At 43.1% G+C, this 24,315-nt stretch overlaps 1 protein-coding gene across 2 annotated transcripts in view; it reads right to left on the reverse strand.

The window, feature by feature from the left end:
- Window positions 1-3,218: 3,218 nt before the first annotated feature.
- Window positions 3,219-24,315, reverse strand: part of kif3a (kinesin family member 3A) — a 79,626-nt gene continuing 58,529 nt past the window's right edge. The window contains exons 14-17 of one of the 2 annotated variants that reach the window (XM_067996067.1): window positions 21,503-21,556; window positions 17,083-17,151; window positions 9,624-9,751; window positions 3,219-7,124 (exon numbers count right to left, since the gene is read on the reverse strand). In XM_067996067.1, coding sequence (XP_067852168.1) covers window positions 7,076-7,124; window positions 9,624-9,751; window positions 17,083-17,151; window positions 21,503-21,556 — 300 coding nt within the window. In that variant the 3' untranslated portion in view covers window positions 3,219-7,075. Of the gene's footprint in view, window positions 7,125-9,606; window positions 9,752-17,082; window positions 17,152-21,502; window positions 21,557-24,315 lie in introns of both variants that reach the window. The other variant, XM_067996068.1, reaches the window with a different exon arrangement.

Consider the following 24,315-nt stretch of genomic DNA (forward strand, 5'->3'; position numbering starts at 1 on the left):
GTTTGGCTGCTCCTGTAGTAGGCCTTGAAAAGTTGCAGAAAAAGATTTATGAGATATGCAGGGAAGTTAGCTGATAGTCAAATGAGTGAGCAAAGCACAGCTCTTTACTTACCTGCTTGTCCCCAAATCTGCTGCAGCCAGAAATGTATTTTTTATAGGTTGCATTCTAATTTCCATGCATTCCATCAGATTACACCCATTTTACATAGAATTTACACCAATAACTCCTTCAATAGATACTCACATGAGCTGACCCAAGAAACTCGTGTATTTTTCCAGTGACCAACTGGTGCAAATATCTTTCAATTGGTGTAAGTTTGGTGCAATTCACCATGTCAAAAATTGTAGGCCTAAGTATTTTGGCCTATCTGATGAAGAGTTAGTGCAATTTTACTGCATCCACTAGGTTAAAGTATAGGAAAAACCCTATAAGTCATAGAAACGACTGCAGTGGAGGACGAGAAATACCAAAATAAATCATTTTAACATTTCAGCTAAATCTGATATTGATGCTTTAGCAGAGGTTTTCCCCTGTGCACAAAGAATGCACAAGGAGGAAACTTTAACCCACCTTAGGGCTAAAAGTAACCACTAACTGTCATTTCAAGTAAATGTTTTAAACCAAACCAATATCAGATTTCCAAATATCCTTTACAAAGTGACAGGCCAGCATTTTGATGTTTCTCAAAATACCGTTGGAAAATTATTTGAATTGTAGCATGATCAAATTGCTTAAATTGTAAGATGTATGATTGTAATTTGTACTTGTAAAACTATGGGACTATGAAAAATATTCTTTGATATTTAAACGTATATAACTGTTAGTCCAATTTGCATTTGTTGTAATTCTATACCATGGAGTCACATTAGCTCAGAAAATTACAACACTTCAAAGTTTTAAAAAAAATTCTTATTGTCAAAGCAGTTTTATGGGTTGACATGCTTGAGTTAATTAAAAGTTCTCTTAAGTTTTACATACTTTAATATTCAGAAGCCCTATACATTTTCATAAGCAACACGAAGGGAAAAATGGTAATGTAGTGGGTTAGACACCTTGTGGAGTCTGGGTTCAAAGCCAGCCCAGAATGATAGGATGAAAGTTCCCCGTTGGCTGGCTGTGAGGGTCCCATGTGAAATGAACTTGATCATTCTCAACCTGGTTTCTAGTACATATGGGCCTATTGTCCCTAATTTAGTGACTAATTAGCAATGCCTCTCAGACAAGGGTGGTTGGTGGTAGAATAGATGCGTGCTGTGCCTGAAATGGAAAATGTTCTATTCCCCAGCGCTAATGAGTACAAACGTTATGGGGGAAAGAGAACAACTTGCATTTATAAAGCGCCTTTAACATAGTAAAACATCTCAACACATTTCACAGCATAAAAATTGACAGAGCCAAAGGAGATATTAGGACAGGTGACCAAGAGCTTGGTCAGAGGTTTTAAGGAGTGTCTTAAAGGAGGAGAGGTGGAAAGGTTTAGGGCAGGATTTCCAGAGCTTAGCTTCTAGACAGCTGAAGGCACAGCTGCCAACGGTGCGGCGAAGGAAGTCGAGGATGCCCAGAATTGGAGAGATGTAGTTCTCCAAGAGTTGTAGGGCTGGAGAAGGTTGCAGAGATGGGGGTGGGGGGAGGAGGTGCAAGGCCATGGAGGGATTTGAACACAAGGATGAGAATTTTAAATCTGGTGTTGGTGAACCAGGAGCCAATGCATGTCAGCAAGCACAGGGGTGATGGATGAACGAGACTAGGTGAGAGTCAGGAAACAGGCAGCACAGTTTGGATGAGCTTAAGTTTATGAAGCGAGGAAGATGGGAGGCCGGCCATGAGAGAAACAATGTGAAACATGCTTTACAATTGTTTTTTCTTTTACATAAACCTTTTTCAGGCATAAATTTAATTGATGTTGACCTTCAGTAAGATGATCTTCATCTCCCTCTCCTCTGCATTGCAGAAAGCATAATAGAGTATAAGATATAACCTGAGGGATGCAAGAAGCTTAACAGTTTTGAGGTCCTTGGAAAGTCTGACCTAAGATTTGGTGCAATAAGTCTTAATTTCAGCACATTTAAGAATGCAGGAAGCATGTGGGTAATCCCATTTGGAGTTTGGGATTACCAAGAAAAGAAAGTTCAAAGTGGTAATTACCATTTAACTAATAATAAAGTGACAAGATTGTAACGAAGAGAGGCTAGAGGCTACAGGTGAGAAAGGAATTATCTATCAAACAAGCAAAGAACCAAGTACTAAAATTATCTAAATGATGACAAAGTCCTGATAGAATACAATATTGCAAAAGTAATATAATTAGGGTAGAGAATGCACCATGCGATGGTACTCACATATGAGAGGAAATCAAACTTCTTAGAGGCATATTTAGAAATGGATGAGATGTTTGAGATCAGAGGAGATTGTGAGGTCAAAATGATGGAGACTGAAACCATTAAAGATAAGAGTCAGGAGCTGTTGGTTCAACTTAATGAGAAATGTGAATGAGCTGCAATTTTACATAACTGAAAGAAATCAAGATTTTCATTGTCCACTGAAGGGTGCAGAAATCATTGAGATTAAATGATTTAAACACTACACTGCAAGAGGACTTATGGTTGTATGAACTGACGTTGCTACAGTTTGGGCTTTATTTCCCCCAATGCCGGTCTCATGTTTACAGCTAGATTAGAGTTTCCATAAGCAGACTGAGTTTTTTATGAACCCAAACTCTGCCGTGTATGGGTTAGCCCATGCCTAACAATTAACCTTGAAGGATAATAAATTGCTTACTAGAGGATACATGGAATGACCATCCCAGTCTACCATTACCTCAGAAGGTAGAGAAATGCCATATGGTTGGACTACTGCATTCAGGCATAACTACTTGTCCAGATTTATTTACAGATATAAAATAATAGAGAACCAGAAAAGATTGGCAATATACTAAGAGCACAATATTCAAACTGTTTTGACATGTGAAGTCCAAGTACAGATTGCCTCTGATTGAGGCCCCCAGTTCAGAGTTGTCACCTTCACACAGAACTGGAGTTCAAACCAGAGTCTAAGGAGAGAGGAGAGATCAGACCAATTAAAAGTGGCACTGACAATTAACTTTTTTCTTTAATGATATTTAAAATCAACTGATGGCTTCAACAATCATGGAATATTCAACCAAAATGGCAAAGCATTAGCTTACATTGCTAAAGTTACCAGGAATAAAACATACAAGTGTATAGAGATTTCTTTATTTATGGACATTAACATGCTGTATATATACATATACATGGTCTCATATGTACAACACACAAACCACAATTTATACATAACAGATTACACAGAATAATCAATAAAAAAAAGACAAATTTGTATGGAGCTTATTTCAACTGCTCTGAACATAGTGTATAGCAAGAGATTTCAGATCAGGCAAAACAAAAAAGAAACACAAGCTGGGGCTCCTTTATTAATCGCACTATACAACCCAGCATTAGAATAGGATTTTAGAACTTGTGCAGATTTCTATTAATGATTTTTAAACATTTTACAGTAAGCTTTGTTGCAGTAACAGACGGACACATATCATGTACACATTAAAACACATAATGATAACCCCTTGCATTGTGTATATGATGTGCAACATCATTGCATTCAACACTCACTGTTAAATTCAAATATGTAGAGGGTAAGAAAGTGTTCTTGACCAGCAGTCCAGGACAATTGCTGTTTCATCACGAGAGGTAAAAAAAAATGTTGACACTTATCTTGCAGACCAAAGAACTACAGTTCTTTTCCTGTGTTTGAGAAGTAAACAATTTTCAGCATATAATTTTCCCCGAAATAATATTCTGAGAAAATACAATACTGCATGTGAGTATTAAGGCTCACAATAAGAACAAAATACAGACATATCAAACATATCTCCATTTATAAACTATTCAGAGGAAACACTGGTGGGTCAAGTTTGTCAGTCTGACATTGCATTACAACCTCTCAACAACTGCTTTATACAGTCAAGCCTCTTTATTTCACACTTATGCAGACCATCAAATTAGCAGTACTCACCACAGGTTTATCTTATTGAGGTCCAAGTTCTATTAACTATAATGCAGCTTCTATTGGAACCTGTGAAAAAGCTTATTGTAACAAAATATTTTTACTAACAGTTTAACTGCAGTATTTGATAGTTACAAATGTGGACCCAGTTTGTGTACTACTAAGCACATAGTCACCCATATCACCTATCAGCCTTTTACAGTTGTCCCTGAGTTATGGCAATAGAAATCTTCTAGTCGTGTTACAAAGGAAGTAGTTAAGGTATTGGCTATTTTTTTAATGCTGGGCTGCTTTATCATCTTTTTTTTTACTATCAAATAGTTACAAGCCACATGGTCCCTGTGCCATTTAATACGTAACAAAGAGTAATAAGAGCACTCTGGCATGGTCGCAAATCATGCAGAAATATGGTCAACTGAAAATGATCAATTTAGTGTTCTATTAGTGTGTGAGTAGAAGCATTCTTTAATAATGCCCATGATGAATCAGCTGAAGCTGAAAATAGTGCATTCAATATAATGGGTTGCAATTAACATCTTTCATGGTTACTGTTTCTACAATATGTGAATGAATTTTCACTTACGCATTTGTATTAGTAATTTAGTTGATTTTTCACATATCACTGAAAATTAAATACATTCTTTTTTTAAACCTTGGAACCAATATTCTTCCAGCATTATGAAATCTATGATTCCATAAGCCTCAATTTGCCAACTGAGTCTGAAATAAATAAGCTTTCTGTAGCCACAAATGTGTGTCAAAGAGCCAACAATTGTTATTATGTGCTGTCAATGACCTGGTTACACATTACTGTGTCAAAAAGTTAAAGCAGGAAACAAAGTAACCTTGCTGTGGATCAGCCACCATGTATACAAAACAAGTACACATACAACATTTTGTTTTTCACACTTATAACAGCAAGTACCACCTCAGTCTCAGGAATGGGTGGTGAACAGTAAGCTATAGTTTGATCAGAGATGAAAATATTGCCGTTTGCATACATATTTAACTTTATATAATATTTAGAAAATAGGATACCCACATAACATTTAAGAGTATAGTCTAGTATAATCAGTAACAGGAGCTCAGTTTGCTGTTCCTATCAAACTTTTGTTTTGTTTTGGAGAGCTTAATTTTTCCTGGTCATCTTCTATCCTGCAACAGTTTGAACAAATCCTTTGTATTTTGCTACAGGATGAAAGCTCTAACCAGAATCTGTCTCACGTCCCCAAACCAGAGAAATTTTCCTTTTAACAAGCGTAACTAAGGAATGTTTAAGTGAAACCTCTGTTTTAGTTTTCAAACAGAAAGTGTCAAAGTTACAAGTGTTTTTTTAAAAAAAAAGCTATTAAGGACTAGTTCTGCTATCATGAGCTTCCAGTGGAGACGTGCAAGGAATGCGGGTTGGAAAATTGGGACGACAACATTGTAGGCCTAACTGCAACCTGCGCTCACGTTGAATGCGGCCTCCCTGCCAAGAGCACAGAATTAGCCCTTTAGTGTTTTGTTTCCTGTATTTACTTTTCCAACTTTTCTAGTTAACAGTTGCAAGTACGTAGGAAGCTTCTAAATATCTTCTCACACATTACAGTAAATTGCTGCAACCACCAATTGACTGACTCTCTTTTTATGTGACTTGACCAGGAAAGAATCACAGAATGTTTATAGCACTAGAGGAGAGCATTTGGTCCCTCGTGCCTGTGCCAGATCTTTGAAAGAGCTATCCATTTAATCTGATTCCCCTGTCTTGTCTCCATACCCTTATATAAAAAAAATTAAACTATTTATTCACTTCCCTTACAGATAAGCTACTACAGATTCAGTTTCTACCACTGTTTCTGATGGGGTATTCCATGTTCTAAATACCTTCTGCATAAAAAAAGCTCCATTCCCCTTGTTCTTTAGGTGAATATCAAACTTATGCCCTTAGGTACGAAACAACCAGTGGAAATAGGTTTTTCCCAATTTAACTTACCAAAACCTCTCCTAATTTTGAACACCATCAGATTTCTTCTTAACCTTCTTTGTTCTGATGAAAAGAACCCAGTCTCTCTTCAGAACTAAAACCTCTCATTTTAGTGAATCTGTTCTGCACCCTCTCCATGGTCTTGCATCCTTGGAGAAGGAGCAGAATGGTGAATAATTTTATAGAACCAACATAAATCTTTCTATTTTTTTCCTCCTATGGTGAATGCTGTGTTGTGTGGTCAAATAATCTAGTCTGAAATGACTGATACAATATAATAATGTACCACCTTAATCAAAAATAGGGAACCACATTATCTAGCAGAAAACTCTCAAAATTCTCTCGAGCTACAGCAGTCATTGAGTGCATTCTGAGAACTGCAAACCCTTGACATACCATCACAACAAAGTGCACACAAGCCTTTGGCTAACAGGAGACAAGATAAACAAAGAACTAGTGGTGAGATTAATGCCAAGTTTGTGTTTTAAAAGCCTGTACTTTGCAGGAGGAGGGGAAGACCGAGACGTAACAATTTCAGCTCGATTAAATTACTTGGGAGCTGGACGTTTGGAACTATTTTAAAAGTCTGAGTCCTTTGCGCTTGAAGGAGTGTCTGAAAAAGTTATTTAGGGTTTCAATTTCTTTCATAGGCAGCATATTCTTTTTATTAATAGCTTAGCTGCCAGTAGCATATTTTCTATTCACTAATAAAATCAACCAGAATATAAGCCAAGACCAATGTCAAGGAGAACAAAATGACAACTAAATATTGGAATCCCAAAACATTTAGTTGTAAACATCCACTACCAGCATTCTGATAGCAACTGGAACGTTGACTAACAAAACTTATAAACTCACTGGCATTTCACTTCGTCATTAACATTAAATTTAAGCTCCGTTTCTTATCCAACTCTTCTTACATACAAAGCAGTATGTATGGTTCAAGAAAGCCTCAGTGCTTTGACAACAAAACTGTCAGTGTTCTTTGTACAATGATTATTTTTCATTGTCCAGGAAACATTTTCCATCTAAAATTTGATCCATCCACCTTGGTCAGCCTCGTCTATAGCTCACTGAAGAAGGGAGTCAATTCCAGCTTCGGGTTTTGTAGATCGTTTCCTGATTATGAAAAAAGAAATGGATCACAACGAGATTTTAGTGATTTATATTCAGTTTATCTTTTTCCTAAATAAGTGCTAAAATATTGACAAAAATGACAGTACTCCAGGGCACTTTTGGTGATTACTCAGTCAGCCTGGTTCCTTATTGGGACATTGGGCTGTCTCTTTCCATAGCTCTACAAAATCTTGCAAGGCAATGCCCTAACAAGTAGGGTGGTCCTGGCTTGACAAGCAGCAGAAATTAACTCCAGCAGTACCACAATACACATTTAAGAATCTCCTTAGTCTTGTCTTTTGCCAACCTGGGCCCATTCTTGGGACGTGTCTCTACGAGGGGATTGAGATTTCTCAATAACTTGATTTGGAGACTCTGAAACATGGTGGGTTTTTATGCATATCAGTCTTCACCTCTGTAGCTATACATTTTGTTTACAGCACGTAAATAACCCTTCAAATTAATGGCTTTCCCTCTTGTTCCTCTGTAGAGGAAGATGTTTCTGAATAACATGGGAATTCCTGGAGCTATTGTAACATTGGACCATAAATACAGTTAAATTAAAAATGACTGGGTTTTGACCCATTCAATATTGAAACTTCTAACTTTCAGAGCACACATTCTTTTTCCTTTAGGTGATTAAATTTCAGTTATGCAGTATTTTCAGAATCATGCATAATCTGAGCATTCTTGAATTTATAATATTCACATAATAAACTTTGGGATGTGCATTTGTTACATTAACTCTGGTGCAGTAAACTTTTTTTTAAAAATGTGCATCTTTGAAACAAAGAACCTGCATTTCTATAATGCATTTCACAATCTTAGGACATCCCAAAGCGCTTTACAGCCAATGAAGTACTTTTGAAGTGCAGTCACTGTGGGGAAATTTTTTTTTCATTTTTGAAATTTAAAACATCTGAAAAGAGGAGATTAAGCATTTTTACTGCTGTTCCACTTTCTTGGGTGCCTCCAAGGCAATTTCCCCAACAAAAGCTGCCAGAATAATTCACGCTAATTTCTTTAAGGGTGGGGAGGGAAACATGAGCATGTGGCTTCTGCCCTTCATCTTTTCATAGTGCAGAACTCAGCAAGCGGAGGATTATAGGTGTGAATCCAAGTCCTAATATTCCATGAATTAACATGTTATGATCAAATACACTGCACTAGACCCAATATCACACAATTGTACTTTCTTATGGAACTGTACCCAATATACATAATGCTAAACCGTACCACCTCAGAAATGTGCATGTTGAAAGCTGAAAGTTTTTCAATAATGAATGTCACTCATGCAAACCTCCTACTGGCTAGTTTTAAAAGAGCATGAGCAGAGGACTAGAAGTTGGTTATCTGCCCTCTGGAAGGGGCATGTTGTCTAATGTGGAGAATTTGTGTGCTGATAACCTACAACTGATCACAGAAAATAACACTGGCTCCTCCAGTAGTTCAGTGAGACCACAAAGGTCCTCGGTTTTATCCGTGGTCAATGCTGTATTTACTGACCTCAGCCATGGGGGATGATTTTTACTGCGAGCCGGGCACCTCACGCATCCGCAGATATTCACGTGGGGAACCGGGTAGCGAATTGAGTGCGTTGAAATCTGCGATCGCAACTCAATTGAAGGTAAATATTTGAGCTTTCGGTTTTCCCACGCGGCAGGCAGCCAGATTGCCAGGCTGGTTGCCTGTCAGCAGTGAAAGGAGCGGCAAATCAGAGAGGCGGGAGGGAGAGAGAGAGATCATGGAGCTGGGGGGAGGGTGGGTCAGCCATCATCAGAGGTTGCTGGGGTGGGGGGGGTGGTGTCCAGCCAGCAACGGAGATCTGGGGGGTTGTCTAGCCAGCCAGCGATCGGCCAGGTGAGCTCATTAGGCCTGCATGACTCCTGTTCCTCCGGGCTCACAAGCAGTGCAATAAAGCCACTCACCTCATGGATCCGGCCCTTCCTGCGATTCAGAAGCAATGGGAAACCCGAACAGGTAAAGTTAAATTCATTTTGATTTTCCAATACACAAAATATTAAGTACCTCAAGTATCTCAATGAGGTACGTCGCCCTTTTAAGTATCGGCCCGCTGGCTATAGTGGGGGCAGGACTTCCTGGTGTCTGCTGTCCACACACAGACAAACCTACCTGGGTTAAACCCAGAAGTGGGCGAGTTGGAGCCAGGACGCGGTTAGGAAGTAGAAAACATTCCTGAGCATTATCCAGCCGGCTGATAGAAGTATAATTATGTGGATGCTGAATGAGGACATATTTTAGCTTGGCTTTGATTATCCCCATGGTTGAATGGTCTACCAATGCTTCCAGACAAAGATGACATGAATAATGTCTGCATCCACGAGGGACTGGAAGTTGCCCAGTGCCTGTGGAATCATATCTCAACAAAGAGTCAAAGTGGAGGAAATTAGTGAGAAAAGAGGAAAATATAAAAATTAAGGAACATCATACATATTATTTTATTATATAGAATTTAAGTGAATACTTCCACTGTTGCCTCACTTTCTGCCCGTTTTGGGTCTGGATTTCCCTCCCTTTGAGGTTCTTGGTCTCTCCAGCTTCAATAATGACTGTCGCAGACTTTCTTCAGTGTAGGCCAAGTAAACATGAGACAGATCCACTTCAAAGGGCTAAAATAATAAAGAAAACAAACAAAAACTAGTTTCATGTTAGGAATCAAGCAGAAGAATTAAAGATTTTCTATGCGGTTATCAGGATTTCTGAAACTACAGGTTATACTATTGCATTCCATCAATACAAACATATTAGCTTCATACCATCGTCTAGAGTTAACTTCATTTTGGACAAGACCTACTGCACTCTTTGTTTTTACTAGAGCCCACAGGAATGATTGACTCAACATGGATTACAGAACGCGCATCTCTGCACTCAGTAAAACTGCACTATAATTCTAAGCAGAGATCACAAACCATGATATAATAAAACAACATTGTGGACTGGGTGATGGATGCCAGTAGGAAAGATGGACAACATTTAAACTTGTGCAAAGAACTGGAATGTGCATTTAGTCTTTAGTGGTATAGAAAGAAAGAACTTGCATTTATATAGCACCTTTCACTCCTCAGAATGTCCCAAAGTGCTTCAACATTAATTACTTTTGAAGTGTAATCATGTTTTGTAGGTAAATGTGGCAACCAATTTATGTATAATAAGGTCCCACAAACAGCAGTACGATAAATGACCGGTGGTCTGCTTTGGTGGTGTTGGTCGAGGGATAAATGTTGGCCAGAACATTGGGAGAACTCCTCAACTCTTCTTCAAATAGTGCCATGGGATCTTTTATAACCGCCAGAGCATTTGTGTATGGAATTCGCTGCCCGAATTGATGGTAGTGGCAGGGACCCTCAACTCTTTTAAAAAGTACCTGGACCTGCTCCTAAAGTGCTATAAGCTGCAGGGCTATGGACCGGGTGCTGGAAGGTGGGATTAGAATCGGCACCTGGTTGTTCTTCGAGCCGGCGCGGACACGATGGGCTGAATGGCCCCATTTTGTGCTGTATCTTTTCTATGGTTCTAACAGTTTGGCATCTCGCCTGAATGACGGCACCTCCAATAATGCAGCATTCTGAGTACTGCACTGAAGTGTCAGTTTAGATTATGTGCTCAAGTCCTGGCGTGGGGCTTGAATCCTCAACCTTCTAATTCAGAGGCGAGAGTGTTTATCACCAAGCCAAGCTGCATGTCTTTATATCATTTTCATACTGGTTTGTATATTGCACGAGTCACACTGACAACAGTAAATTAGTATAGGCTCAATACAATTAGCAGATTTGTATATAATTTCACATATAAAATGGATATTGAAAGATGTCTTGCATACTTTGTGAATAGGTACACTATGAGATTCAATTATTTCAAATCTGTACTAAAGAAAATTTCCCTTAAAAACTGAAGGAAAACATTTCATAAGCAACTATTCTGTGGAAAAATCAAGAGTTATGCAAATGGCAGAAAACTCTGATCACTACCAGAACCCATGAAGTCTTTCTTTATTCTTCATTTACAGCCAACAGCTCATTAGAGATGGACAATATTTTGATACGTCCATATGCAAATGATTAATGGTGGCATTGTTTTCTGAGCAATATTTAATCCGACACCAGTCAATTCCTTAAGTCATAAAATTAAATGTACTGTTACGAATCATATCTAACACAAGTAGGTTGTCTAAGGCTGGAGTTATACTGTAACTTTTAATTGGGTGCTAAGTGATTTCAGGTATTCATTGATACAAAATTTACAGAATACTCTGGTTCTAGACCCCAACCTGACTCTCGAATGCACTAAAGTCAGCAAGTCTTGGCACCGGGTGATGCATAACTCGAATCAGTGTGAAGATGGGTTTAAAAAGTATTTAGGTTTAAATTGAATATTACATGCACTTTAGAAACCTAATAAAGTGTTAGGGCCCGATATTAGGAGGGAGGTGGGTTGGCAGCGGGGGGGGGGTCGACTGGGCGCATGGGTAACGCACCCAGTGAAATTGGGGTGCTCCGCATGCGATCGCAGCCTAACCGAAGGCACTTACACGTGCTTCCTGGTTTCCCATTCAAGACCTGCGCAGTGGGTGCACTGCACACCCGCATCACAGGCTGTCAGCAGGAGGAGCCCTATTTAAAGGGGCAGTCCTCCAATGCTCCTCTTGCAGCAAACAACCAAATTGGCAGCATGGAGCAGCCGAGAGGCAAGGCTGCTCCAAGGTTCTCAGACTCCTCACTCCAGGTGCTGCTCGATGGGGTGAGGAGGAGGAGGAGGGAAACGTTTTTCCCAGCGGACCGGAGGAAGTGGCCTGCCTCTGCCACCAAGAAGGTCTGGCTCGAGGTGGCAGAGGTCACCAGCAGCGGTAACATCTCCCGAACCTGGGTCCAGTGCAGGAAGCGCTTTAATGACCTAACCAGGTCAGCCAAAGTGAGTATACTTACGCATTCTCCCACACTCCGTCTTCCACATCATCTCCACCACCACACAACTCCTTCTGCACTGCCACCACAATGCTCTTGCATCACTCCTCACATCCACTCAACCATCATCCTCACCTTGCCTGCACTTACTCACTGCCCCAGTTCCCATTCAAACACTACCACTCAACCCAATCCTCATACAATCTCATGGCTATGTCTCACATGCACACTCCCATGCACCTCCCTCACGGTCACCCCCACTCACACCAATGCATGCAGTGGGTCACTATGGAACCATCACTCAATCACATCTCTCTGTTTTTTGCCTTGATAGGGGAAGAGATGCCAGAAGGCCCAGGAGAGGGATGATGGCTAAAGGGGACATGGAAGTGGGGTTGCCACTCGAAGTGCTTCCACGTCTCACCCATTGCCCCCCTCTCAACCAGTACCCGCAGTGATGCCTCCTCTCCAGGTGCTCGAGTCAGCCCCTGCACAGGTGCAGGTGGAGCAGTCTTTGGAGGGGTCCTCACGGGCACCGAAACCCAGAGGGCGTCCGCACAAAGCATCTAATTGGTCAGGGCATGAACAAGAGCAACCTGCCACTACCTCTGCTCCAGCCACAGGGGAAACACTACATAGAAGTAGTAGGAAGCGTAAGCCAAAGGTTTTGTGAGCACAAAGGGGATGCACAAGGGTGTTTGACGATTTGTCATTTTTAAAAATTTATATTGGTTTTCTTTCACATTCACAATAAATCTTATTATCACCACTACTGCCACGTCTTGCCCATTCTTGACTGGCTTGTGCAATAAGACCCTTTCATGAGGTTCACCATGAACATGCACACTTGACGCCACCCATAGGGTCATTGTACAATGGGTGTAGGTGTAGTTGCACCACTGTTTTGCTCAATTGTAGATCTGGTAGCGATGTGACTGTCATTACAGCGACGCTGTGGCTCGGTGGTGGGGTTCCTCAGAGGTGTCATAAACCACGTGTGCAGGGGGTATCCCTTGTCCCCGAGGAGCCAGCCCTTGCGGGTGTTGGGCAAGTGGAAGAGGGGCGGGAGATTAGACTCCCTGAGGATGAAGGAATCATGGCAGCTGCCAGGGTATCTGACGCACACGTGAAGGAATCTCTTGCGGTGGTCACAAATGAGCTGAGTGTTCATGGAGTGATGGTCCTTCCTGTTGATGAACAGTCCTGGCTCATATCGAAGTGCTCGTATTGCTATATGGGTGCAATCGATTACACCCTGCACCCGTGGGAAGCCAGCCACAGCGTGGAATCCCACTGCCCTCTCCATCTGGCTGAGGTCATCCATGGGAAAGTTGATATAGTGTGAGGCTCTGCAGAACAAGCCGTCGGTGACCTGCCTTATGCACTTGTGTGCAGACGACTGAGAGACCCCGGTGATGTCCCCGGCTGCACTCTGGAAGGATCCGAAGGAGAAGTTGTTGCGGGCAGTGGTGACTTTGACAGCGACAGGTAAGAAGATGCTGCTCAGTCCATCCGGGAGCAGCTCATCATCAAGGAAGCAGCAGATGCCCACGACTACCTGGCGACTGACTCTGAGCCTCCGTACGCACTGCTCCTCAGAGAGGTCCAGGAAGCTGAGCTTCGGTCTGTAGACCCTGTGGCGAGGGTAGTGCCTTCTGCGACGCATCTCTCTCTGCCGTTGCCCTCCCTCCTGCTGTGCAGGTGGATGTGTCACAGCACTGTGTTGTGGAGCTCCACGTGTCAGAGGTGGACAGTGTGGCCGGCGAGGCTGGTGATGCTGTTCATCCTCCAAGGAGGTCATGACTGCAGCTACGGCGGCCCCCATCCGGAAGATGTACGTTTGAGGGGGTCCGCAAGGTAGGTAAATGTGTCTGCACACCGGAGTTGAGGTTCCAAGTTGGTGATTTTTTGTGTTAGGAGGAAGGTGGTGCAGGCCAAACTTTGTCCAAAGTGACAGAGTGGCCTCCTGCAATGAATGAGGGTCTCCCCAACCCCCACCTGTCAAATGGACCTTTGCAGCTCCCACAGGCTGGTGGCTGCAATACGTCTATTTCAACTGGGAGTGTTTCCTCCAGTATGGGAAACACGCTCAGTTGACATGAAAATCCCACCCCTCCTAAAATATCCTCCCAATCAGGTCTGCTAACGACCTGAAGTATCGCAATAATTGGTTTAATTGGGATCCCGCCGGCTTTAATTGCCGGTGGGAGTTCCGCATGCGAGGGCTGCGCGCGCATCTAAGCACGTCATTGGGGAACCCGGAAGTGGGCGGGTTGGAGCCGGGCTCCGCACCTGCCCCGGGAATTCCCGATTTTCGGAGCCCCCCCCCCCGCCACGAACGCACCCACTCGGCCATCCTAAAATCGACCCCTTAATGTTTTAAGGAAGCAAATGCCATACCCAGTCTCTTCTAACTGGCAGAGTATGAATCACAAACCACGATATAATTTTGATCTTTCTGTCTCCATATCACACCCTACAGCTACTGTACAACTACAGACTAAGTTCCCATAGTATCTGGAATGGCATACACTGAGGTGTGTTTCTGGATTTTTCCCAAAGTTGCATAGTTACATTTCACTTCACGTCCCTGCCGCATCGGGGAAGCTTAATTTCAAAATTCAAGCTGATTTCACCATACTCATCCTTTCTTTGAATTATAAAATATGAAATGGAAAAGTCAGAAAAATTACTTTGTTGCTTTTTTACTCAATATCTGAGTAGTGTTCTTCAAAAAACACAAATGCACCCTGTCACAAAATTCACTGAAGACATTCGAGTTCAGTTTAATTGGAAAATGCAATTATTCTACTGGTTATATGCACTTTAAATAAATGGCACGTCCAACAGCTGAACATTTTTATTAACGCTTAGGCAAAGATTACAAAGGTATAGGGCTCGATTTTAGGAGGGAGGCGGGTTGGCAGCAGGGGGGGTGGACTGGGCACGTGGGTAACGCGCCCAGTGAAATCGGGGTGCTCCGCACGTGATCGCAGCCTAATTGAAGGCACTTACCTTGGCTTCCAGGTTTCGCGCTGGAAAGCTGCGCAGTGGGCGGACTGCACAGCCGCATCATAGGCTGTCAGCTGGAGGAGCCCTATTTAAAGGGGCAGTCCTCCACTGACTGATGCTGCAGAAAATAGGCAAAATTACAGCATGGAGCAGCTCAGGGAAAAGGCTGCTCCCAGGTTTATTGATGCCTCACTCCAGGTCTTACTAGATGGGGTGAGGAGGAGGGGGAGGACAGAGATCTTCTCCCCGGCGGACGGGAGGAAGTGGCCTGCCTCTGCCACCAAGAAGGCCTGGCTCGAGGTGGCAGAGGAGGTCACCAGCACCACCAACATATCGCGCACCTGCATACAGTGCAGGAGGCGCTTCAATGACCTTAAGTAGGTCAGCCAAAGTGAGTACACTTACTCATTCCCCTACACTCCGTCTGCCACATCACCGCCCCCACCCCACATCTCCTTCTACACTGCCAACACTACTCTATCACATCACCCCTCACACCCACTCAAAGCTCATCCTCATCTTACCTGCACTTACTCACCTCGCCAGTACTCATCCCACCACTACCACTCAACCCAATCCTCATATGATCTCATGGCTCTATCTCATACTCACCCTCTCATGCATCTCTTTCACGGTCAGCCTCACTCAACCTGCCACTACCTGTACTGCAGCCACAGGGCATGCATCACATATGTGCAGTAGGAAGCGTAAGGCAAACGTGTCGTGAGCATGAAGGGGATGCACAAGGGTGTTTGAGGGTTTGTTATGGTTTTTACTTATATTTGATTTCTGATCAACTCACATTACATATTATATTGTCACCACTACTGCCACGTCTTTGCAAATCTTGTCTGGTTTGTGCAATAATGCCCTTTCCTGAGGATCACCATGAAGACCCACAACCGATGCCACCCATTGTGTCACTGCAGAGTGGGTGTCGGTGTATTTGGATGGCTCTTTTGTGCAGACGACCGAGAGACGCCGGTGAAGTCCCCGTTGGCACCCTGGAAGGATGCCAAGGAGAAATGTTGAGGGCAGTGGTGACTTTGACAGCGACAGGTAAGAAGATGGTGCTCGGGCCAGCTGGGAGAAGCTCGGCATGAAGGAGGCTGCTGATGTCCACGACTACATGTCGAGTGACTCTGAGCCTCCGTATGCACTGCTCCTCAGAGAGGTTCAGGAAGCTGAGCCTCGGTCTATAGACCCTGTGGCGAGGGTAGCGCCTTCTGCGACGCATCTCTCTCTGCGGTTGCCCTCCCTCCTGCTGTGCAGGTGGATGTGTCACAGCATTGTGTTGTGGAGCTCCACGTGTCAGAGGTGGACGGCGTGGCCGGCGATGCTGTTCGTCCTCCAAGGAGGTCATGACTGCAGCTATGGCGGCCCCCATCCGGAAGATGTACGTTTGAGGGGGTCCGCAAGGTAGTTAAATGTGTCTGCACATCGGGGTTGAGGTTCCAAGTTGGTGAATTTTATTGTTAGGAGGAGGGTGGAGGCCAAACTTTGTCCAAAGTGACAGAGTGGCCTCCTGCAATGAGTGAGGGTCTCCCCCACCCACCTGTCAAATGGACCTTTTCAGCTGCCACACGTCCATTTCAACTGGGATTGTTTCCCCCAGTACGGGAAACAGTCTCAGTTGAGTTGAAAATCCCACCCCTCCTAAAATATCATGTTAATCATGTCTGCACACGACCTGAACTCTGTAAATAATTGGTTTCAGTGGGATCCCACCGGCTTTAATTGCCGGCGGGAGTCCCACATGCGGGGGCTGCACGTAGATCGAAGCGCGTCACTGGGGAACCCGGAAGTGGGCGGGTTGGAGCCGTGCTCTGGACTCGCCCCGGGAATCCCCGATTTTCGGAGCCCCCCCACCACGAACCCGCCGTCTCGGCCATCCAAAAATCGAGCCCATAAACACCAATTAAATAAATAATATTGGGGCATGGGTGGTGGGAGGGGAGGAACAAAGAACACCTTCAGATGATAATGTTTCCTCTAAAGTTAAGAATTCAAAGAAAACATCAACTTACATCTTTTTCTTTCTTGTCAGGTACTGGTGTCTGTTTTCTCATGTTGTTTCCTGTGTATGCCACACATTTCTACAATTAAAAGAAAAAGTCTTCTGTGAGCTTAAAACTTATCGTTGTTAAGGTACTGTAAACAAATCCTTTAGGAAGTGCTGAAACAAATAATCAAATGTGGAGATATTACACAGCATTTTCTTCAGGCTAATTTTGGCATCATATTTCAGCTGGTTATAACGAGGTGTATAGATAAGAGTTAGTAATATGGATACTACAAAATAGGAACTGTAAAATTAATTTTAAAAAACAAACTCATTGCTAATATTTTTCTATAGATTTCCAACACCCATGGGAAACATTATTTAAAATGTTTTGGCAGCTTTTACTTCAAGATTTAATTGTGGCATTTCTTCCAATCCCATCTCCAAACTAATGCATAAAACACTGAAACCCTGGAAATTATTGCTACTAATATTAGCAGACAAATGCTTAACATGTTTGCATGGGTAATTGAATTTATTTTAAAATATGTTAATGGACCGACTCAAATAGTAGGAAGAGAAATGCTTTAAACATTTATCGACTAATATTGCCAACAGCAATTTCTAGGCTTAGATCACTTAACTAAAATCAGATGGCTAATGACATCAATTATATTGATATGTGAAACCAGGCCATATTTTATAGACTGTAAGACATAAGAGAGTAACTATTTCAGTTATCATGAAGTAAGGGTGGAAATTGCGGAGGCCCTGGCCACAATCTTCCAATACTCTTTAGATACGGGGACGGTGCCGGAGGACTGGAGGATTGTAAATGTTATACCCTGTTCAAAAAAAGAGAGGGATAAACCCGGCAATTACAGGCAAGTCAGCCTAACGTCAGTGGTGGGAAAACTTTTAGAGGTAATAATCTGGGACAAAATTAATTGGCACTTGGGAAAGTATGGGCTAATAAATGAAAGTCAGCATGGATTTGTTGGAGGAAAATCGTGTTTGACTAACTTGATGGAGTTCTCGCATGAAGTAACGGAGATGGTTGATGAGGATAGTGCTATTGATGTTGTGAATATGAAGTATCAAAAAGCACTTGATTTGGTACCACATAATAGACTTGTTAGCAAAATTAAAGCCCATGGGATTAAAGGGATTGTGGCAGCGTGGATACAAAATTAGCTAGGGGACAGAAAGCAGAGAGTATTGGTGAACGGTTGTTTTTCAGACTGGAAGGAAGTATACAGCAGTGTTCCCCAGGGGTCAGTATTAGGACCACTGCTCTTTTTGATATATATTAATGACCTGGACTTGGATATAGAGGGTATAATTTCAAAGTTTGCAGATGACACAAAACTCAGAAATGTAGTAAACAACGTGGAGGATAGTAACAGACTTCAAGAGGATATAGACAAACTGGTGAAATGGGCAGACACGTGGCAGGTGAAATTTAATGCAGAGAAGTGTGAAGTGAGACATTTTGATAGGAAGAATGAGGAGAGGCAATATAAACTAAATAGTACAATTTTAAAGGAAGTGCAGGAAGAGAGAGATCTGGAGGTGTATGTACACAAATCTTTGAAGGTGGCAGGACAGGTTGAGAAGGCTGTTAAAAAAACATATGTGATCCTGGGCTTTATTAATAGAGGCAAAGAGTACAAAAGCAAGGAAGTTATGCTAAGCGTTTATAAAACACTGGTTAGGCGTCAGCTGGAGTACTGTGTTCAATTCTGGGCACCACAATTTAGGAAAGATGTCAAGGCGTTAGAGAGGGTGCAGAAGAGATTTACTGGAATGGTACTGTGGATGAGGCACTTCAGTTATGCGGAGAGACTGGAGAGGCTGGGGTTGTTCTCCTTAGAACAGAGACGGTTAAGAGGAGATTTGACAGAGGTGTTCAAATTCATGAATGGTTTTGATAGAGTAAATAAGGAGAAACTGTTTCCAGTGGCAGCAGGGTCGGTAACCAGAGGACACAGATTTAAGGTGATCGGCAAAAGTGCCAGAGGCGATATGAGGAAACATTTTTTATGCAGCGAGTTATGATCTGGAATGCACTGTCTGAAAGGATGGTGGAAGCAGATTCAATAGCAACTTTCAAAAAGGAATTGGATAAATACTTGAAGGGAAAAAATTTACACGGCTATGGGGAAAAGAGCAGGGGAATGGGACTAATTGGATAGCTATTTCAAAGAACCGGCATAGGCACGATGGGCTGAATGGCCTTCTCCTGTGCTGTACCTACTATGATACTATGATCTGATACACAGCAGATCTGGTACACATCTGGTACCATTCCATACTTAAATTGCCACCAATTGGCACATTGTTCTGGATCAATTAAATATCAATTATATATTTATAATCAGTGCATTTAAGATAATTTTGGTGGTGAAGTTTTGTGCTCATCAAGTTGAAGGATGTTATTGCTGGGAAATGGAGCACTTAAGTACCTAGTGTCAACACCAAGCACTACCAGGTATAGTAGGTGCAGAGTGAAACTCCTCTCTATACATTGTCCAACCTCAAGAGCACTTCCTACTGTATCCAATGACATTTTTCATCTCACACACCAGCCATCCTTGTGGTTTGTCCGACTGCGGCTGCTAATTCAATGCCAAATATAGGCATTGTTGTGCATTCCAATGTTTACTAGGAACTGAGTTATGTAGTCGAAATTCATTTTATATAGTACATTAACAGCAAGCAGAAAGGGTAAGACTGTCATCCAATCAGTCTGGGCTGGATTTTAAACCAAGCTCTAGATCTAAAAGGACAGTATGTCCCACAATGGTTATAAAAGGTCTTCATTCCGGTAAAGCATTCTAAAATACACAGGGCTCAATTTTCAAAGTCAAAAACGGGTGGGTTGGGGGAGGGGGAGCATTGAAAATGCCTCCATTTCAGACCTGCCCCGAACCCACCCATTTCCGGTTTTCAACGGGGCGGGAAGAGGGGCGGATGACCAACTCGCTACCAGGAGGCGGGTCGGGCCTTAAAACCTTTCAAGGAGGCTTCGGGCCTCTGTTTTCCTGGACTTCCCGATTTCAACCCGGGGGGGAATTCCCAGGCCTTCTGTTTTACACCTCGTGAAAGGAGGCGAGAAGGCCCGAGACTAACAGGTAGGTGCCTAGAAAGGCACAGCTTGTGGGCCTGGAGGAGCAGGAATGTTTCCCCCAGGCCCAACAAGCCTACCTGCATCGACCCCCCAATGATTGCAGAGATCCGACCCCCGATTGCGGACACGCCCTCACCCGATCGCGGACCCCCCCGATCCCTGACCCCCTCCCCCCGATCGTGGACCCCTAACCCCGATCCTCCACCCCGATCGCGGATCCTCGTGATGACCCCGATCCCGACAAACCCCCCACCCCGTGACTGACACCCGATCCCATCCCCCATTACTCACGACCCCCGTGCCAACCTATGCCCATTCATGCCCCCCGTGCTCCCCCCCATCCATACAAACAAAGACTTACCTGCAGACTTATCTGAACACATCCTCTCCCTGGATGGCCTCCTGTCCGACTGAGACCAGCCTGTCAATCAGGCCGGTCAGTCGGACGGGAAACAGACAAAAAAAATAAAAGACATCCGTACGTCAAAATCATAATGGGTTTCCCGACCTCAATTTGACCCCCCTGCCCTCCTCCCAGCTCGGTTTTAAAATTGAGCCCACAGTCTCTGAAGAGGAACAAAGTCAAATGCCACAATTCATTTGAACATAGTGATAGCTGCAATTATGATTTTTTTTTCCTCTTTTCCTCCAACTATCTCCCTTTAACTCTTCTCTGTAGGAGGGCGGAACGTGTAACAGTATTTAATTTTGCCAGTACCAATGGCCCTCTAATACCTGTAAGCCTGGAATAAGTGTCATGGCAACCTGACCTCACCCAATCTTCAAAGATTTCAGACTCCCTGGATAGTGATCAGGAGTGGAAACCATAGCCGCAATGTTATCTTAGCCCGCAAAGTCAGCACAAAGAATCAAACCTGAAAATGACTTTCCTTGCTGGATTTAAAGCCATCTAAATGAGATACTATCTCAGCATAAGGCCTTTATTTCCTCTTGCATGCCTCTCGTAATTGGCATTAAAACACTTAACTATTACACTATGAACTGTAAAGAGATGTACGAAGCAATACATTTACCAACTAATTAAGAGAAAACATATCATATCTTGTATATTATGAAAGCTACAATATTTGATATATTTCTCGATTTAACATACACCTATATTAATGATATCTACAGCTAACAGGTGTACACTAGAAATAGAAGTACTGCAATTCCTCTTGTTGAAATAGTTCTAAAGACATCCATCACCCAACAGTTTTACAGATGTCCCTGGTTTATAGCCAATATGATCTTCTAGTCTGTCATCAGTTGTATACAGAATTTGTGTCCCAATTTATTTGCTGTACAAACCTACCAGCTGCCATTCTCCAATGTCTTCGTTCCAGTGTACGTAGTTCTCAATCATCTCCTAGAAGGCACAAATATCCATTTTAGCCAAACCTGTCCATCTTTTATCTATTGGTGCCAAAGTATGAAACACAACAAATACAAGACAAGGAATAACCCAGTTTACTCAGCAGGTATTTTGATAAGTCCTGCTTGACAAAAAGTAGTCATCAGGCTCCACTGAAGTACAATGGAATCTCATTATCTGCAATTAAGTTACCATCCTTCCCAATTATTGACCAGAATTTTCGCAGGACAAATTCTTGCAGGAAACTTTGCTTCATTACAAAACCCACTAATGTCAATTTCTTCCTATCTGACATAATCAACATAACAGCCCTAGAAAGATTAAATGCAATCTATGGTACTTGTCCTAATTTAATGGCCAAAGTATTTCTGTATATTATTTGTACCACCAACATTTGGGACACTCAATTATCTACCAATTTCCATTATTCACCAAGGGAAATCCTTTTCAGTATGGCTGATTACGAAAGTTCCACTGTATGAGATTTATCACACGACATGTTAACATATCAATCAGAACCACTAACTTTTAATCCGCAAAGCTGTAAATCTACCATAATCAGGTATGTCACAGCAATAACTTCACATTTACAGCATGCTGTACTGAATTGAAGTGGCAAGAGTTGAATTTCTTTATACACAGCAACCAACAATGAACATACTAATCTTTTGATCCTGCATGGAATTAAACATTCATATTAACTTCATGGCTAGTTAATATTACTGGGATTTTGGGTCAAATGGCTCTGTGAATGGAATGCTTTCCTTCATTGTTTCAAAGTTGGTGGATAAAGATGTATGAAAAGAGCTAGTACACCAGAAAAAGAGAGTAATAATGCACATTCCATGCTTGTAATAATCCCCATTAAAACCATTTTAGAGGTATTAAAAGCTCAGTTTGTAACAAAATTATTCCCAATATAAAGAAAATGCACAAAGAAGAATGGCATACTGAGCTTATTGCACAAATAAGAAAAACCTTCACAACTCACTAACGTCATCATTCATAGAACAAGAGTATGTCAGTTTCCCTTGTTCATGTGCTATATTTCATTGCTGGCTCTTCTATCAAATCATAAAATAGCCCCTAAACCCAAGTTCAAAGACTCATATGGACTAGTGATGTGAAAAACATAGGGCCCGATATTAGGAGGGCGGCAGGCTGGCAGTGGGGGGGGGGTCGACTGGGCGCGTGGGTAACGCGCCCAGTGAAATCGGGGTGCTCCGCACGCAATCGCAGCTTGTTTGAAGGTACTTACCTTTGCTTCCGGGTTTCGCGCTGGAAAGCTGCGCAGCGGGCGGACTGCGCATGCGCAGCATAGGCTGTCAGCTGGAGGAGCCCTATTTAAAAGGGGCAGTCCTCCACTGACTGATGCTGCAGAAAATAGGCAAAATTACAGCATGGAGCAGCCCAGGGGGAAGGCTACTCCCAAGTTTAATGATGCCTCACTCCAGGTCTTATTGGATGGAGCAAGGAGGAGGACAGGGATCTTCCCCCTGCTGGGCGGGAGGAAGTGGCCTGCCTCTGCCACCAAGGCCTGGCTCGAGGTGGCAGAGGAGGTCACCAGCACCACCAACATATCGCGCACCTGCATACAGTGCAGGAGGCACTTCAATGACCTAAGTAGGTCAGCCAAAGTGAGTACACTTACTCATTCCCCTACACTCCGTCTGCCATATCACCACTCCCACCCCACATCTCCTTCTGCACTGCCAACACTACTCTATCACATCACCCCTCACACCCACTCAAAGCTCATCCTCATCTTACCTGCACTTACTCACCTCACCAGTACTCATCCCACCACTACAATGCAACTCAATCCTCATACAATCTCATGGCTCTATCTCATACTCACCCTCTCATGCATCTCTTTCACGGTCAGCCTCACCCAACCTGCCACTACCTGTACTGCAGTCACAGGGCATGCATCACAAATGTGCAATAGGAAGCATAAGGCAAACGTGTCGTGAGCATGAAGGGGATGCACAAGGGTGTTTGAGGGTTTGTCATGGTTTTTAAACTTATATTTAATTTCTGATCAACTCACTTTACATATTATATTGTCACCACTACTGCCACGTCTTTGCGAATCTTGTCTGGTTTGTGCAATAATGCCCTTTCCTGAGGATCACTATGAAGACCCACAAACGATGCCACCCATTGTGTCACTGCAGTGGGTGTCGGTGTATTTGCAGGGCTCTTTTGTGCAGACGACTGAGACACGCCGGCAATGTCCCCAACAGGACTCTACTTCTACAGGTTATCAGGTGGCACCCTGAAAGGATGCGAAGGAGAAGCTGTTGAGGGCAGTGGTGACTTTGACAGTGACAGGTAAGAAGATGGTGCTCGGGCCATCCGGGAGCAGCTCGGCATGAAGAAGGCCTACCGATGTCCATGACTACATGTCGAGTGACTCTGAACCTCCATGTGCACTGCTGCTCAGAGAGGTCCAGGAGCCTGAACCTCGGTCTGTAGACCCTGTGGCAAGGGTAGTGCCTTCTGCGACGCATCTCTCTCTGCTGTTGCCCTCTCTCCTGCTGTGCAAGTGGATGTGTCACAGCACTCTGTTGTGGAGTTCCACGTGTCAGAGGTGGACGGCGTGACAGGCGAGGCTGGTGATGCTGTTCGTCCTCCAGGGAGGTCATGACTGCAGCTACGGCGGCCCTCATGAAGATGTACATCTGAGGGGGTCCGCAAGGTCGGTAAATGTGTCTGCACACCGGTAAGTGTGCAAGTTTGTGAATTTTATT

The sequence above is a fragment of the Heptranchias perlo genome, chromosome 14, assembly GCF_035084215.1.
Source record: "Heptranchias perlo isolate sHepPer1 chromosome 14, sHepPer1.hap1, whole genome shotgun sequence".
Lineage (NCBI taxonomy): Eukaryota > Metazoa > Chordata > Chondrichthyes > Hexanchiformes > Hexanchidae > Heptranchias > Heptranchias perlo.